This window comes from Excalfactoria chinensis, chromosome 3 (genome assembly GCF_039878825.1).
Source record: "Excalfactoria chinensis isolate bCotChi1 chromosome 3, bCotChi1.hap2, whole genome shotgun sequence".
In the NCBI taxonomy this organism is placed as follows: domain Eukaryota; kingdom Metazoa; phylum Chordata; class Aves; order Galliformes; family Phasianidae; genus Excalfactoria; species Excalfactoria chinensis.
Genome location: NC_092827.1, coordinates 67218994 through 67237778, shown reverse-complemented (window position 1 = coordinate 67237778; position 18785 = coordinate 67218994). Strand labels below are relative to the sequence as shown.

General features: G+C 37.6%; 1 protein-coding gene across 1 annotated transcript in view; it reads left to right on the top strand.

Annotated features, from left to right (window-relative positions):
- GALNT2 (polypeptide N-acetylgalactosaminyltransferase 2) overlaps window positions 1–18785 on the top strand; it is an 88852-nt gene that overhangs the window by 31994 nt on the left and 38073 nt on the right. Inside the window, exons 2-3 of the mRNA XM_072333084.1 lie at window positions 13819–13909; window positions 18600–18753. Of these exons, the coding sequence (XP_072189185.1) occupies window positions 13819–13909; window positions 18600–18753 (245 nt within the window). The remainder of the gene's footprint in view (window positions 1–13818; window positions 13910–18599; window positions 18754–18785) is intronic.

Genomic DNA, 18785 nt, shown 5'->3' with positions numbered 1-18785 from the left:
TATGGGTTGTTTTAAAATCTGGCCTAAAAACTGAAGCCAGTTAACTCTACCTGTTTAATTTCTCTGCACTATCCGAAACAGTTCATCAGGAAGATAGGGCTATGACTGAGAATTTCTGACTCATGCAGTTTTATTCAGCCTGAGTTTGATGAACAACTTGTTTCTTATTCTATCTTTTAAATCTCTCAGGTGAAACAAACTGTTCTAGGACTTGGGATATATCCAGAAATGACTGACGATTTCAAGAATGTTATCAGTTAGCCTTGAAGTAAAAGAACTGGCTCATCAAAGCTTTCACTTCAAAGGCCTCATTGTGATGAGGAGGAGTTACAGATGATTCAAAAGAATGAGAGACAAAGTAGATTAAAAAGTAAATGAAGCAAATGTCTCTCAATATCTACATCTATTATCTAATGTTACTACCTGTTCCCTTTATTCTCCTCTTGTCTTAACTGTTGGAGCTGAACAGCTGCTCTGTGTTTGTAAAGAATGAGCCTGCTTAAAAAGCTACGTAAAATGAGTTTCTGTATAAAACAGATTAAGCTCTACAATCAATAAAAAGTGGAAAAATACTGCCATATCAATCTGACTGCACAATCCAGTGTTTAAAATCATTTCATGTTTGTTTTTTTTTTTTTTTTTTTTCTGATGAGCTGTATTTGATGAAGTGCTGCTGTGTTGACTCAGTTTATAGTGGAGAGACTTCTTTAAGTACAAGCAGTCACCTTTTTAGTCAGAAAGAAGGTTGCTGTCCAATAGAGATGATGATATAGTTGGATAGCAATTGGGAAAGACCACATGAGTAAGATTTCTGGTTACAATGAAGTTACTGCTGTGCAAAACTGAGGACTGCGTCTGCAGTTAGTGGAGGCATAAATAAAACCCACTTCAGACTAACGCAAGGAAAGAAAACATCGCCGCTCCAATCATGTTTTTATTGAGTGTTCTTTGGAATTAGCAATACTAAAATAGCCCCTACTCCTTTTCTGGCACATCAGCTATTTCATTCTGCCAGTCGCCTTACTGCTTTAACTTACAGAAAATAAGTGAAAAACAGTGAGAAATATGGAATCTGCTATTAGTGAAACATGAATTCCTTATCATCATGAGAGCTGTGCTGCTTCTAAAAATGATTTGTAATGTTAGATACTTATTGCATTACTTGGTTGTATATGTATTTGGTTGACTAATAGCATATGAATAAATTAGTAAGTCGATGCTATTTCACACGTTCATTGTAGCATAGCTGCAGCACTGCAATGATCTTTCTAGAATATGAAACCTTCTGTTCAGTGGAAGCATCGAATTGATGACTGTATTTTTACTGGAGCTGATTTATTTGGAGCTGTTTTCTAGTGCAAAAAACATTTTTTTCCTAAATATGATGTAGTCCTTACTCCCTCGTTATTATTTATTTTTAATAAGCACTTTTCTAAACCCTCATTACAGTGTATTTTTATGGAAGCTGATGATGACACTCGTTTTATTGGCTAAATTTGAAGATAGTACTGTTGTTATTTCAAGACAATTGATATTATCTTGAATTTTTCCATTTTTTTTTCTTTTTCTTTTTTTTTCCTCTTATTTTTGTTTTTATCTTAGAGAAGTGTCTCTTAATTTTGTTACTATTCTCCTATGGTTAGGAATTCAACTTCTATCTCACTTCCAGACAGTAAGTGTTTTTGTATTCTGATGGTAGTTCAAGTTACTCTTCAGGATTTCTGCTGCAGTTATAAAGGTGTGCTTTGTGTATAGGCATGAACACATATGGAGTTAAGGTCTGCTTCTCCTGAAATCTTGTTTTTATAATTTTGGGATGCTTTCTGTCTCAAATGTCAATATAAGTACATAACAAATGAGAGGGTGAGAATTCAGTGTGGTTTTACTATCATGGAAATAGAAGATCAACATTATGTTTTGTTTTGTTTTTTTTTAATCTTTTTTGTACCAATCATGAGTTCCAAAACAGATGATAGCTTTGACTTCATCTTATGGCATTCCCAATATTAAGACTAATATTCTGTTTCCAATTTGGTAGTAGAAAAACACTTGAGGTAATGAATCTTTGAACGTGGTAAATCATAAAATCCTGCAGAAAGATTTAAATGTCAACTTTGAAAACTTTCTGATAGTTTGAGCAGTTGTTCAGCAGCCTTAGAGTAGAATCTGTGTGTATGAATCTTTTCTGTTGCAGTCTTTTGAGTTGTTAAATTCCAGGACGCTTGTTATTGACGGATTTGAGAGCGGCACAAAAGCTTTTCTGTGTTGCACCTGGTTTATCCGTCATGCTTGGATCAGTCTTTAGTTCTGTTTTATTTCCTTCTTAGGTCAATTTCTATTATAAAGCTTCTTTTGTAGAGTTGGTGTGTGATTTCATTGAAGAGTGCGCAGTTGGTGACCTCTCCTGAGGGATTTCGGATGAATAGGTCTTAACTTGTGCGCACTCGTCTTCTTGCTAGGCCACAGCATTCAGGAGGTTTCTCACCACTTTTTAGAGCCAGATTAACTTCAGCGTGACTGTGTAGTTTGAAGCTGGCTTCCAACTTGACGCTTTCAAATGCACGTGATTCTTGGGATGCTTCAGTAAAGGGCCGGGATTGTTTCTGAACACCTTCCTGCCTGTCCCAAAAAACTTGTTTGGTTATGAACTGGTTTGTGTGCTTCTAGCTGCATGTGGCACTGGGAGCTTACGTTCTTGCAGGCCTTAGAGATGCATTAGATATACTGTGAAAAACTGGAGGCTTTGCACACAGACCTAAACTATTTCTGAAGGGCTCCCTTTATAGAGTTCCTATAGAACTTAGCTGCTTCTCTGCATTGTGCCTCACTATCTGTTTGTGCAGGACTGAGCAAATGGGGCTGGGGCTCCATCTGCAGGAAGTGCACCTTCTCAGAAACCGGGGGCAAATTAATGAAGCAAAGCTCAGTGGAAAAGCAGCACAGGGTGCCAAGAGCAGAAACTACAGCAGTTATCTGAAGTAAGTGGTTTCCTGCCTTAAAGGTGTGGGTCTGTATGTGCTTTACATTTTACTTAATGGTGATTTGTGAGTTTCTTATAACAGTTCACACCCTTTGAAAGTTCAACAAAGTTCAACAACTTTGCCTCCATCTGGCAAAACTGAGAGATGTTATTGACAGCTTTGCATGAAATTCATACTACAGAGCCTTCAATGTTTAACTGCGTTGGTAGATATTGCTTATTGGTTGGAATTATTGTCAGAATTCTGGAACTAAACTATACGAATGTCGGCATTGTTTTTCATTTGTACTTTTTTAATTAGTATCTGAACTGCAGGTTCTTAATAGTGATACTATGTGTACTACATCATGTGTCCGGAGTTGCAGAGTTGATTGTAAAGACTAATGTTGGAATGGAAGGGAAAAATGTAGAGAACTGTTGAAGGCAGAAGCTGTCTGTCAAACGCTAGCTGGTTATAAATTTGTTTAGTTAAGGGAGTTATGAAGGTCTACAGATAAAACTTTTCCTATCTGTGTTCAAAAGATGTCCTTGAAAGAGGTAGAAAGAAATGGCTCCCATGTTCTTCAAAGGCTCAGTCCCTGAACAACCTGAAAATGAGCTTTTCCCGTTCTTTTAAAGTCCCCTTCCTTTTTGCTTTCCAGTTGTTTTTTTCTCTAAGACATTGCAAAAGTACTTTTGCATGATATACAAAGGATTTAAGACTGATTGAGACAAAGTAATTAAAGTTGCTGTCTACAATTTGCTTTTGTACCTGTGTTAACCTTCTGTTATGTGGTATAAAGTTTTGTTTCTTCACTGCGTCATAATACTGCGGTTCCAGTCCAGCAAAGCACTCAAACTGTCAAATGCGTTTTTCTTCCTCTCTACCTCCCCCTCTTGGAGTAGCTCTCTTGGATCCTATTTCTGTGTTGGTTTGTTGTAATAAGTCACCTTGCTCCCTTTACTAACAAACCATGGATGTGACTGCAATAACAGTTCTGCCTTTAGATATACTTGTATATCTAATAAATGCATGTATCCTTTTGATCTCGGTTATATTTGCAGGCTTAAATATTTATAAAACAAAATTAAGCTGAAAAGTGTATAGTTCTGATTGCGCTCCTTGTTTGTTTTGACTTCAAGATGTGTGAAAGGCATGAGAATTTTTCTTCCATTCTTATTTTCTGCCCAGCTGTTTTCTGTGTTGCTGATGAGGAATTGCTTTCTGCTTCCTTCAGAAGGGAAATTGGAAATACTTGGGTTATTGAAATAATTGTTATTGGATTTGCACTCTATAAATTGAGATCTACCTGCTTATTCAGTCCTTAGCTTACTACCAGGGAGCTCAGAAAAACCGGAGTTATTAACTGAAAGAAAATGAAGCTTTCTCATGTGTAGAAGTAATAAATCAAAACACCACACCCGTTGCTTTCTGTGCTCAGAGAAACCTTTTTTCTCCCTTTCCCCCACCCCCCCACCCTTGAAGAAGTTAGTCTTGGAGGTAAGAACAAGCAGTGATTATTTGTATTCAAAGAGGATTAGAGACAGGACTCTGAAATGCAGGCTAATTCATTGGGCATTTCTGATATTGTAGAATTAACAAGAGTTGGCATTAAATCGTGCCTGAACGTTTGTTGGAGTAATTGTGTATTTTTCTGCTTGAAAGCAGACGGTGGTTTTGAGTGATAGGTCGTTTAATGTTGTAGATAAACTTTTAATTCTTTACTTGTGCTGAAAAGGCTTTTCTCATCGCCCTTTTCTCAGCTACCCTGCATACGCACACCTTCAGCTGCTGCCCTTCATCAAATCACATAACTGTGGTTGATATGGTAGTTTAAAAAAAAGCCCAACCATTGAAGTGGTAGGTACACATGTACTTCTCTGCTCTGGCTCCAAAGCTCATTGTTCACTGCTGAAGGAGGCCAGTCAACAAAGCTAAGAGCAGCAGCATCTGTAAGGGGAGAAGTGGGGACCATCAGCACATGCTCGCTGTGCAGAGCAGGGCGGCAGCTGGAGGCTGTATTGTCATTGGATTTCTTCCTCTTACTGGACTGCTTGTTCCATGGGATCTCTTAGATCTGTGGGACAAGCAAATCAAACAGGGGTTCTGGCATACCTGGTAAATATTTTGAATGCTAAACAGGCCCACCTGTTATCCCTTGGATCTAAATTAAAGCAGGTGTTACTTGTGTTAAGCTACTTGAATGTTTGGATTTCACCTCTTGCTAAGCTTTATGGGGAAAAGCAGAACGTGTGCAAGTAATGTTCAAATTAGAGTGATGGACTTGGGAAGCAGCCTTTTAATGCTTCCTCTGTAGTGTTTCTACTGCATTAATGGTCTTTCTGGTGTATGAGACTTTCCCCACACTTCAGCTTTCTAGGGAGAGGTAACTGTCCCAACTGTGAGTTAGAGTCAGACTGATTAGCTTTCTTGTCCTTGGGCACTTCACAGCAAGTGCTGTTTGTGTATTAGGCTGTGCTGAGCCTTTTGCTTGGTTGGTCAGACTGCTTTAGGCAGGGTAGTAGATTAAGGTTAGCTAATGTTATTAGAAGTAGCCTCTGATAAGAAGGTGCGTTCCTACCTACAGTTAGTTTAAATGAGCAAGTATGTTAATATTATTGCCCTTTCTTTGACTGTCCTCTGTTCGAGGACTTCTTCAGTTGCAAAGTGAAAAACGTTAGGGTTTGTTGGGGTCATTGACTGTTCTTGTGTGTTTGTTTTGTTTTTATTTTGTCATATACTAGCTTGCCAATTTTGGAAGGCAGGCAATACTTAGTTTTCTTCTGATAAATGATAAGGTCGACCCATTAGTTAAGGCTCTTGATGAAATCTCTGTGCAAGAGAATATGGCTTATCAGAGAGTCAACATCTTGTGATGTCAGATGCTTATGGAAGAATTTGCCATTTGTTGTCATGTATTGCAATACAATAAAAAACTGCATAGCATTTACATGCTATTCAATTAAACCAGTGCAGGGATTTGAGGCTTAAAACACACTTTTCATTTTAGGCTATCTTCAGATTCGTTTTGTTTTGTTTTTTTCCCCTCAAAATATACAGGAATGCAAGTCTTTGTATTAGAACAGTTTACCTATCTAAAATGCTACTCTGCTCTGACCTGAGGGTTTTCTGTACCTGTTGTCACTTTCCAGTGGAATAAGTTTATAATGCCCAGGAATCTCAAATTAAGCTTAACCAGAGCTTCCAGTTTTCGCCATTTGCTGTACCAAATTAGTTTTCCTCTGCAGTGTTGGATCAGGCTGTCCTCAGAGAGAATGTGTATGTGTATGCCAGAAACTTTAGAGAAAGCATTATTTTTGTCTGACTTGATCTAAGTTTATGAAATGTCATGTCAGGTTTTATAGTTGTTCTGACACTTCAAATAGTGCCTGTAAGCACTAAAATATGTGCTTTGTCCTAACTAAAAGTAAACTTTACAGATAAGTGAGACTCAAAGGGACTTTGTTTTATAGTCTTGAGACTGTAGGTTATAGTAGCAGGCACTATCAAAATGCTTTGTGTGCATTCACTGAGCCTGGATCTAAACATGTGGAACTATCAAATTATAATTTTCACATTTCTTGAGAATTTGAAATTGCCTTCTTGTATGCTTGTGTGGTGATCATGTGTGTTTTTGTTCTCCTGTAGTGGAAGCTTCTATTTTACTTAAAGTATTCAGATGTATGAAAAGAATGTACCTTTGGCAGTAATTTAAGTAGAGCAGGAATTAAGAGGAAAAATAAGTCCTTTGCTGTAATAATATCAGACTACTTACAAATATGTAATCAAATTTTGCAAGGTGTTTTCAGTGCTTCTTTGCTTACTTACATTATGCTTCTTGATGTACTTGGAAATGTTTTACTAATGCTAAGTAACTTGGCATCCACATGAAGTCAGCATTTGTTTATGGGATATTTCCTGCCTGTTTTGCTTGTAAGAATCACCATTCTAGGCATTATTAAAGTATGCTTTGTCTGCTTCATACAAAATGTTTTTGCTGACAAGGGAAGACACGGATGCTCCTTAATGTAATTAAATTAAATTGCCAGAGTACTTGTCTGGCATGTAGGAAAACTAGGATCATTTACTACAGGAAGAGTCATGAAGCCTTATTTCTTGAGACGTCCTCTTAGATGGCAGCAAATCAGAAAGCAAGCAGATGAATTTGATTCTCCTTGCTTAAGTTTCTGTAGGACTAGGAGTTACTGGTGCTTCAGAGCCTGAGTAGCTATTCTATGGGCATCTCATGTGATGTCTGTTAGTAAGCTTGTAAACTGGGTTGGGGGAAAAAAAGTAGCAATCAAGATTGGACTTTTGCTGCATCCATGTATAGCCAGCTTCGAATCTTTTCTCAGGTAACTAGCTTCTGCAAGGAGCCTTGGTCCTTGGTGGCCATCCGAATCCTAGCAGGCACTGAACTGTTGCAGTGCTAAGTACTGAGCTATGTGTAACATCAAGGTGCTTATGCATATCTGGTTCCAATGTACCACTAGAGCAGAAGTATATGGAGTGTTGGGAGATGTGTCTGCTTCAGTGAGAGCACCTATTCCAAAATCAAGTAATTTGACTGATCTCTACTGTGCGGTGCAGAAAAGCCTTCTATTAGGCTGGCTGGATCAGATGATGCTTTGAGGATGCTGCCGTATTCAGTTTCCTTTTAGAAAATGTTCAGTAGAAGGAAACTTGCCTGCAATTGACCCTTGGCCAGCATCTTAAAAGCAAGTAGTAGCTGATATTAAGCTTTAGCATGTATTTTGTCCCAATATTGCCTCTCTTATTCTATCTTAACATATGTTAACGTATGTTACCAAAGTAGAGCTTTCTGGTTTAATTCCATGCTTTGCATTCTGCATTGAGCAACACTGAAATGTTGCATTGCTGCAAAGTGATGAGCAAGGGTGGTCTTTTCCACATTTGGCATGCATCTAAGGTGGCTGGATGGCATTAGCCCATGGGGTAGTGCTGTGTGTTTACCCATGTGATGGTTTTTATCTGTGTTGCTGCCATTTCCATCTAGGAGACAGTAAGCAGCTGTCTTGGTAGTGTGTGGTGCAGTCACAACTCCCCAACATCTCTTGTGCCTTAATGTTGTGTGGTGTTCAGCATCAGGGTCCACAGTGATAAGAAAGACTGGAGTTGGATGCATGCTGAGCTTCCAGTTGATATTTTTAACCACAAGAGTTTTTCTGTAGTCTGTGTGGACTTGCCACTTATAAGGCGTGCGAAATCTTGACGTATCTAGCAATGGTACATGTTGGAAAATTGTTTTCTTGGTGATGGGAAGTCAGTGTAGGATAGAAATCCTATAATGAAGTCTAATATATCACAGTTAAATGTCAAATCTGTGGCACTTGAAATGTGAGTTTAAAGAAAAAAAGACATAAATAGGAAAAACAGTAGTACAGCTATAGAGCAGCAATACCTAGAGATTTGAATTAGTTTAATGTCTTTTTTGTGCCAAGTGAAATAACAATTGGCGATACACTAATTGCTTTGAAACACTTCTAAGGAATGTAGCAGTAGATGCAAATAAATATACCCAAACCAGAAGGGGAAGCAGTCTGGATGATCTAAGTAATGCTAATGAAATGATCCAATAACGTATGTCTGTGTGTAATTACAGCTTTCTAAACTGAAACGGCACTTATCTTACTTTTCTTGCTGCAAATGATGACATCTTGCCGTAGATGTGTAGAAACGCTGTAAAAATGAGTTTGAATCTTTCTTAGAATTTTTACTAAGTGCCTCATCCTCCTTTCCCACCCACCACTCAATGAAGTCTTAAATGTGTAACTAATCATTCGATGAAGGTTTTTTTTTACTCTTTGTAGAAATTAGCTGAGCATCTGAATCCTGAAGCTTAAATCTCCTACTGCGCCATTTTTCATATTACAGATTGAATGTACCACGTTGTGTTAACGGACTGGATGAGTTGAGCAGGAAAAGGGGCAGTGGCAAGGCTTATGAACTAATGTATGCTTTTTCAGGTGTTAGGGACATTTTAACTATTTCTGAACTAAAAAGTTGCTGTACTTTAGTGATTAATCAGCCTTAATCATAATTAAAACAACAACAACAAAAACACCCAAATAATAAAAACTTTTCATTCAATTCTAACTATAACAAAATCTACCCTGAGCTATGTGTAGGCTGCTCTGGAAGTAATGCCTCCCACCTATGATGTCAGCCCATGATGTTGGAGCGATGGCAGTAGAGGCGAAACCTTCCCACCAATATTCTGTTGCACTTAGTTGCTGTGTGATAGATGGCTGCTGAGGGGCGATCTGAAGAAATGGCATCTAGTGTGGAAGTGCTGAGAAAGCACAGGCGTGTCATTGCGTTACTCCAAGAGGAAAAAATGGCACCCACTGACATTCATTGATGCACGTTGAGTGTTTCTGGAGACCACAGAGCGAATGTGATCATGGTGAGGCAGTGGGTGGTGTGCTTCAGCAGTGGTGACAGTGGGTCACATCTGCTGTTGCAGATTGTTAGGAGCACAGCATGCAGGCTTTGGTGCAAATGCACAGCTACTGGTGGTGACTATATTAAAACCATAGAATAGAATCACAGAATCACTCAGGTTGGAACAGACCTTAAAGATCACTGAGTCCAGCCGTGACCTAACCATACTACCATAACTAAAAACCCTCTGCTAAATCATGTCCCTGAGCTCCACATCCAAAGGGTTTTTAAACACAACCAGGGTTGGTGACTCAACCACCTTCCTGGGGCCTATTCCAGTGTTTAACAACCCTTCAGGGTTAGCACTCTTCAGGTATTGGAAGATAGCAGTAAGGTCTCCCCTCAGCTTCCTTTTCCCCAGACTAAACAGCCCCAGTTCCTTCAGTCTCTCCTCGTACAGAATATTCTCCAAGCCCTTCACAAACCTTGTTGCCCTTCTCTGGACCTGCTCCAGCACCTCAGTGTCCTTTCTGTACTGAGGTGCCCAAAACTGAATACAGTACTCGAGGTGAGGACTCACCAATGCCAAGAACAGGGGCAGGATGACTTCCCTAGTCCTACTCACCATACTATTCCTGATACAAGCCAGGATGCCATTGGCTTTCTTGGCCACCTGGGCACACTGCTGGCTCATATTCAGCTGACTGCCCATCAGTTAAAAAAATAAATAAATTGAAAAAGAATTTCTTGCAGCTGAGAATTTCCTCTCTCAAATAGTATTATTGTGCTCTTTGTAGCTGTTGTAATTTCTACGGAAATAAATAGGAGGCATTACTTAGTGACCTATGTATTAAATCCAAGTAGTAAGCACTTTTTCCTTCTTCCTTATTTTTGCTGAAAAGTTGTTGATTTATAAACAAGAAGTGGAGTTGGGTAGCTTTTTAAGATATCAGTTTATTGTAATTTTCAGTGGAAAAAATTTATTGTGGTTCTGATTTACAAGGAATGTTTTAACAAATTCGTAAGTGTGCATTGTCTTAATTTCTGAGCTTCTGGAGTAATGGAAGTGTAATTGAATTTAAAGTGCAATTACGGTTCAGTGTTAGGTTTGTTTGGTACATCATAATGTCAGATTTCCCTCTGAATGGAGTCAAAAGCTTGCAATTTTGTCTCTTTGTCGATCATCTGATATTGAATCAAGAATAATAGAAAGATGCGATGTGTGAGAGTAAATAAAATTTGATGTATGCTAAAAACCCAACACCTGCATTATAGTTAAAAGCACTGATGTAGCTTTATGTGTCCTGACCTAAGAAAGTAACATCACTAGTGAGGACCACAAATATTACTGTAGTGATGTTGCCCATGCATCTTATGTTTGGTCAGCACCTATGATGTTCACCTAGCTACCCTTTAGGGTTTTTTTCAGCAAGTTCAAAATACTTGTCCAAATAAAAAATGGCTACAATTTGCAGCTTGATGTTGTCAGCTATTTTAGTACGCCAGGAAAATAGTATTATGAAGTGTTAAATATTAATAGTGTTAATACTGTTTTAGCATTGGCCTTTTTCTGATTTTACTCATTAAATCTCTTTAATCGTGAGAGCTTGGAACTATGCCTCTGAGCAGTTTTGGTTGTTTCGATCTTAAGCTTAGATTTCTATGTGAATGACTTTTGTCAGAGCAAGAATTGTACCGGTCTGCTAAGATTATTCATCAAATGCATTCAGCCTTTTAAGATTACATTTAGAAATTGGTATTTTGTTTCACTGTAAGAAAGCTGAAAATGCAATGTTTTTCTGTGATGACAACATAGGAATTTTATCTGACCGTATGTTTCGTTTGTGTTGCATTGAATTAATACTGTGAAACAATTTACAGTTAGAGATCCAAAGAAACTGGTTGATCCTGGTATATTTATATCTATGGCATTAATGTCTGCTTTCTTTCCTTTTCATGTGCTTTGAGTTCTCTCTAAAGGACATAATGTATTCTTTTTCCCCTTTAAAGGCATTGGATGGCTACAAATATCTTCAAAATGCTTTATTGGTTGAAAGTTCGTGGTTAAAATAGAACATCATTAAAATAGACTTTTATTTATTTATTTATTTATTTATTTTTAGAAGAAAAATACCACAAAGCCTTAATTAAAGGCATGAAGGTTAGAGGTCAATATTCCATACTCTTCCATCCCTGTTCTGTTCGATAGTGAGACTGAATACCCAGCAATCTGTGTTAGGAACTTCCATCCTTTCAATGTGGCTTGCCTGAGAATTTCTGTAGGCTGTACCGGAATAGTTGGGTACAAGTCTCTTATTCTAAGTATTCAAAATTGCATTCAACTTTTCTAAGTCTAACTTTTGTCCTTTGTAGTTTAATTAGGGAGGTGGTTGGGGAAACAAGGGGAAAGAGCTTAATATATAATCATGCCTAATGACATATGCTCCTATGCTTTTAAGCTCAGTAGGAATGGCAGAGCTTTTCCCTAAAGACTTTAAAGGTGTGAGGGTGGAAGAAAAAAGAACAAGAAGGCACTCAATGCCATTCCTTAACTTAATGAGAAATCCCTCCAGTTTCTTTTGGATGCTTAATTGATGTTCAGCTTTTATTTTTCAATTAACGTATTTTTTGTCTTGGTCTCATGGGGCAATGAAGAGCCTAGTAGAATTTCTGCAGAACTTGACGTTCTTGTGCTGGGAAGATTTTCTACCACCTACAGTTGATATTTGTAGTTATTCATAAAGCATTTCCATAGTGCTGCTGTCTTTAAAAATGGCACGCAAAATCGAATAGCTAGTAAAATCCAGACATTCTAGAACCAAAGAAAGCTTTTCATTCGGTGTGCTGCTGGGGCTTAAAGCACACTAAGATATACTTTCATTCACCTACATGAGCAGTGATAATTCTCTTGACATGTGTTTTCTTATTGTCTTAAAGTTTTTTTCTTTTTACTGACATCCGCAGGGCCTTGTAGCTTGAAACACAGACCGCATGGCAAATCTAGTATAAGAACCTGAACAAATTCCTTCTCTGATATCCTCGATTCACGATTCTGTGAAAAACATGCATTGATAGCACTTTGTTTTTAACTTCAGTGTTTATATAACTGCTTCTCTGGAAATGATTGCTAGCAATAAAACCTCAACGTTGAGTTTTGCATTTTGGTGTTTTAGAAATATGAGACATTACATTCAAATCTCCAGTTATTAGTTCTTACTTAATGTAGACAGTTAAGCTGAGTTTACATTGGGAAGTTCAGCGTTTGTGCCTGGGGACATGCTGAAAAGCTGTCATTTCTGGTTTAAATGTTCTCCAGACTGAATTTGGCTCATTCTAACTACTTATTATTCTAAAGACGTACCAGATGCAGCTTAGGAGTTACAGTGGTTGAGACCACTCACAGTAGGCAGCTTGCATACCATCACCTTATTCTAGAGGCTTGGGCGGATTACTAGAAGAGGTGCAAACAATTCTGCAGTTCATAGTAAAGATGTTGCCTTTAGCGCGGTTGCCCCCCAAAACCCAAAGCTTGTAATTAGAACTTCTTTGATGGAGAATATAGAAAGGGCAATAAAATTTAAGTGTCTGAGAGCAATAAAAGTGGCCGGCTCTGAAATCAGTTGGCTTAGTGTGCGGATCAGCATATCATTACTAATTATCTTCTTTTTCTAAAATTTACACTCTTATCCACTCTTATCCAAGTATGTAATATAATGTGAACCTAAATTACACATTCACGTTGTGTTTTTACAGTAAGGAAATAAGAGTACGAGGTTGTGTTTTTTTCCCTGTTGAAAGGAAAATGAGAGTTTGAGAATAAATGTTGGAATTTGTTTAGGGAGGAGGAGAAAAATCTTAATGTTTTTTTGTTTCCTTAGTCCCTCTAAATAGGTATTATCCATATTCCTTTAGTAACGTATCCATCAGAGTTACCCATAGTAACTTATACCTAGAATAATTTCAAAAGAACATGAAAGTAATACCTTGTGAATAACAACTTGGGAGGCTTTCCAGTCAATCAGAAAAACTGCCACTTGAGATATTATTGCTAGATAATCTGACTTCTTTTTGAGGTAACATTCATAGTTGTGTTATTCCTTATTAGAGGAGTATTTTCTTTATGTTTCATTTAATTTTTGCCTGCCTTGCACATATGAGTATTTGTGGTCAAAATGTTGTTATTCTATTTTTACTTCTTAATTCTTACTTCCTCTGGGCAAGCATTGTTATATATTAAATGCAGAAGTCTACCTCAATATTTTGTTGATTTCTTCATTTTTTTTTGAGCAGTAGGGGAAATGATCATCTTTTATCTTCCGAATTCTAAAGTTGGCTCTCTTGGACTACTAAATACACTTAAAATGCGGGAGCTTAGATATTGCTGTGTTCTTTGAAAACACAAAATTAATAATCTCTAAAATAATATTTCTGACTGCTATACTTTATTTTTCAGGAGGACCCAAATGACATAGATGCCAAAAGGAAAGATGTGCACATCAGCGACGGGGAGGACAAAGCACAAAGTATGGAGACATTACCTCCAGGTATTGCAGTGAAGTTTTTGATGAAAGATCCATAGGCATAGCGTGCAGCTACTTGATAGCCATAAAGCAAACCAGTTCTTCTGGTTCTAATCATTCTTTATAGTTTGGAAGTGATAGGTTTAGTATGTATCTCTGTTCTTAAGGCTTCAGCTTCCTTAAATCGTACCTGCTTCACTATTCCTTTGAGCTTAAAATCATAGGAAGAAAATTACTCTTTGCTGGTACATTTTTGTCATCTTGCAATAGGTTTAAGCTGCTGTTAAAGCATCTAACAGAAAAGTCGTCCATTTCTCTGTGGACAGTGCTGTCAGGAAACAGGCAAGACACCTTGGAGCTATGCTTCTGACTGAAGATTCAACCAAGGTTCTGGCTTATCTATCTATCTATCTATCTATCTATCTATCTATCTATCTATCTATCTATTTTTGCTTCATGTAGCATTTGTGACAAAGGTATGATGTAGTAAGTGTTTTCTTTTTTGAGCATGCTGGTGGTAAATCTTATTTTCCCTTATTTTTCCTGAGTGTTTGTCACATATTCGCAAAGAAACAGCACGGTATGACTAGATATTTGAAAGAACTCATAACTTGAACATGAGATGGGATAGTTTAATGTTACAGAACCTTCATTTGATGTGACTGCTATAAAAATTCTTCTGCTGCTTAACTGCTTCACATCAATGAGATTTAATGTATAGCTAGAATTGCTATAGCTAGGAGTGCAGAAGGGCTGAAATGGATTTAAATGTTTTACACTGTATTAAAGAGCTTTACAAAAATGACACCTGATCAGATTGCTTCATAACTTTTTTTTTAAAATTTTTTACTCTTTCAATTAATCCTTAATTTTTTTTTACCCCTAAGTAAGTCAAGCATTTGAATTTGTTTGAGATCTTGAGGAAAGACCTGACTAAAGTAAACTTCCTTTTAAGCAACTGGAAACTTCCATGCTCAATCATATGACTTGTGATTCTTGTTTTACAGTGATAAAACCCTTTCACTGGATAAGCTGTTTAAAATTCATGGCGTTTTTGTTCCTGTAGCCTTTGGATTGCCTCGTCTATTGCTTTCTGGAGAGGGGAAATGAGGCTCTGGTTATGTATATGTGCTTTTTGGTATTTTTTTTTCCAACCCCACTTTGTTTCTGGCAGACTTTTCTAAATACTTTGTCTTGAACAGAAATCTCTGTGAATTGAAGGAATATTTTTTCCTGAAACTGGGATTACAGGTCATCCAGTGCACATCTTCCAACTAGAGTTCTTCTTTCCACTAATATTTATGTGGAAAATAAGACTTAAAAAATCATAAATATTGAATATTTGTGTGTTTTGAGCCAAACCGCAACTGTGTCTTTGAAGATCTTCTTTTCTATGTTGCTCAAATTAGCTGTTTGAGTATTAAGAGGTGGAAAGTATTATAGGTCAAAAGGGAGAGAGATCAGAACCTGGTAGGTTAGAAGCAGAATTAGATGTAAAGTAGGACAGGTCAGGACTCCCTCTTAATCCATTGATTAGCAGTCTCTTTAAGTCTTGATTTAACAGGCTGGATAATCGTTACTGCAAGGTAGCGTGAATCTCAAGTCAGACATCAAAGGCTACTCAGAATTTTGCACTCTGGAATCACCATTTTGTTCATTTTCAATTTGAGTAGGTGACTTTTGAATTCATACTTCTGCAGATACTTTTGGGGTGTTTCAGAATGAAATGAATCACATTTTAGGAGAGATTTGGTTCAAAACAGCCTTGCTTTTTCCACTGAGGTTAGGAGACCTGTTATTTAGGCTTTGCCACTATGCAGTACAGTGTCTTTCAGAATCTATACAGAGTAAGAAATTATTTGCTCTTCTTAAAAATTACTTACAAAAATAGTAGTTTTATCTTTTATACAACCTTCCGTGCTACCAAGTTGTATTGGTTTTAAATGTACAGATGGAAACAAAATGTACAGAAGGTATATAAGTGAATGAGTAAAGGGAAAACTCACCAACGGTGGTGCCTTGACTGAGGCAGCTGAGGCAGTCCTCCCTGGTGAGCGATCTCCAAGAGATACTGCTCCAGTGGGAGTCAGCCCTTAAATGAGGTCTCAGAGGGGATGGAGTCAAGCTCCACCCCTTCCGGGAGCACAGCTACATCACTCTCACCTGTGCTCCCACAGCTGACCCCATACTTGCCTCAGCTGATTAATCAGAGGTTCAGGCTGTGATTACCAATCTCCCATACACAAGTATATAAATCTTTTGTCACTTTATGACCTCTTTGTGTTGGAAAATTGTCTTTCTTGATTTGTGCAAACAGTGGTGTCAGCTTCTGTAGTAAGACTGTCTGACCCTGAGCCCTCTGCATGAGTAACAAAAGCAAAACTATATAACCCATTCTTAAATGCTTTTTTTCAGCCTTGAACAAGCAATGATAGGAGTTTCAGCATCTAATCAGCTAGCTGCTTCTGTTAGTTAACAAATCTCTTTATGTCTGTAAGTCAAAATGATCATATTCATATTAGGTATCCTACTGCTTTTAAGCTCATCTCAGTCAGGAAGAGGGAGCATAAGCTATTTGTAGCATTCTGTGTTTATCTATTCCTACACTTTGAGGCCTGCTGCTTGGTTGCACATAAATTTATCTGCTGTGCTTTTTTCCCCTCTGTCTGACTTCAAGCTGCTTTTACTGTTATCTGAGTTTTTCCTAATGGATCTGATATGTAATATATATTCCACACAGTTGACAGGATCTTCTGTTGGAGCCAGAGCCAGTCTTTGCCTGCCTCTTGCCTTCTGAAGCCAGATTCACTTATCTTTTCATTCTATGGGCTGGCATTGGTTTTCAGTAAATTCGGCACTGTGAAATGGTCTACCTTCTTGACTTTCTTCCTTGAACAAATCCGCAAAACAAGCACTATTTTTTAAAAGTAGAGCTACTTATCATTTCACGGTTTAATTAAGAGAAAAGTCCTGTATAAAACCACCCAGTGTATTTAAAGTATGTGTACATATTGACTATTCCAGTTGATTGCCTTCTCTGAGACCTTAGAGTTGGGAAATAACTGTTGCTGTTGATGGACAAAAGGCAGCCTTGTGATGTTTCACTTCTTTTTCCTCTTATCTCTGCCCAGCTTTTCCATCTCAGAACAGATGTACTAGTGATCACCCTAAAGCTGAGGAACATCCAACCTTTGCATCTGTAAAATAAGCACTCGTCAAATGCATGTTCAGCATTGCAGCTTACTCTGGCTCCAGATTCCTAACAGAGTGATTTTTTGGCTTTTTTTTTGACTCAAGTAGTGAACTCTGCAGTTCATCTACCGTTCGATTTATTATCATGTTAGGGGTTTATTATCATGTTAGGGGTTTCAGTGAAGGTTGCCTTAAAACTCATACCTAAGATTGAAGTTAAAACCTTCTCAATTTAGGTTTTAGGTAAAAAGCATGCTGTTATAGTATTTAATAATATTATAATAAAAGTTTTATTTCAATATCGGGATCTCCTAACAGAAGTTCACCTAAAATAATTAAAGCATGTTTTATGGATGAAAGCTTAAAATGAGGAACGCCTTAGTTTCTGTGCTTCAGAGATTGAGAGAAGGAATAAAGATAAGCCTTGAAATGTCTGAGTAATCTCTGACTCTCATTAGTAGTGGGGTTGTAATGGTATTCCTCTGCATGTATCAGTATACTGTAGGATATGCCTGGACTTCAGTTTTTGCCTATAAGGTGACCCTAAGTATATTATATTAGAATGTGAACTCTGCATTTATTTTTGAGTTACAGGTGGTATAAATTTGCTGTAGGTAACAAAAGTTTGATGTTAGTACAAAATTAAAAAGAAGTTCAATCAAAAGTAAGAAATAAGAGCTTTGATACATTTAATATTAAACTGTTTTACAGCTGAAGGTGAATATTATGAAATTTTGATGCAAGGGAATGAATGTTAATGTAACTTTCAATTTTAGGTATACAAGTCCGAGTGCCACAGTCAGCTACATAAATAATACCCTCTTTGTTAAAGAGTAATTAATCTGTGATTTATTTTTAATGTAAAGAAGGTTGTATTTATGTCATGTAATTCATATTGGACAGCTATGTGCTTCTCTGCCTACATGCTAGCTTTGAAGAATAATCTTAGAATCATAGAATGGCCTGGGTTGGAAAGGACCACAGTGATCATCTAGTTTCAGCCCCCCTGCTATGTGCAGGGTCCCCAAACGCCAGACCAGGCTGCCCAGAGCCACATCCAGCCTATGTCCTCTTACACTTCTAAAAGCCTTGGTTTTTGAAGCCTGGGTTTGCTGTTTGAGTAATGTGACAGTAGTAAATTAAATTAGAATGTCTTTGAAGCCTGGACCTTTAAAAAGATCTACCGTGTTAAAGTGTATGAATATTCAGAATGCATTAAATTATATTTTAAATTGAAGTTGTGGTTGCAGGGGCAAAACCAACAAAATAGTGGATAAGATGATGTGTGGCCATCTGATGATTAGTTGTGTGAACTGAGAGCTGTGAAATGGTTCAATTTCATTAATTCACTGGGCATTCTGGAGCAACTTAATGTGCAAAAGTGAGTGTGACACTACAATGTTAAAAATACTGTTGGGGATTAATTACTTCATTGCAAAATAAGGTCAGTTATATTTGGATTTCTGAACTCTCTTGATGTTGCAGAGGTTAAGCTGAATATTTGTCTGTTTTTCTTTTATAGGCAAAGTTCGGTGGCAAGACTTTGATCAGGATGCTTATGTTAGTGCTACCATGGTGCGATCTGGTCAGGATCCATATGCTCGCAATAAGTTCAATCAGGTAGAAAGCGACAAACTACGAATGGACCGAAACATTCCTGACACAAGGCACGATCAGTAAGTTCCCAACTGAGCCATGTTTGGCTTGG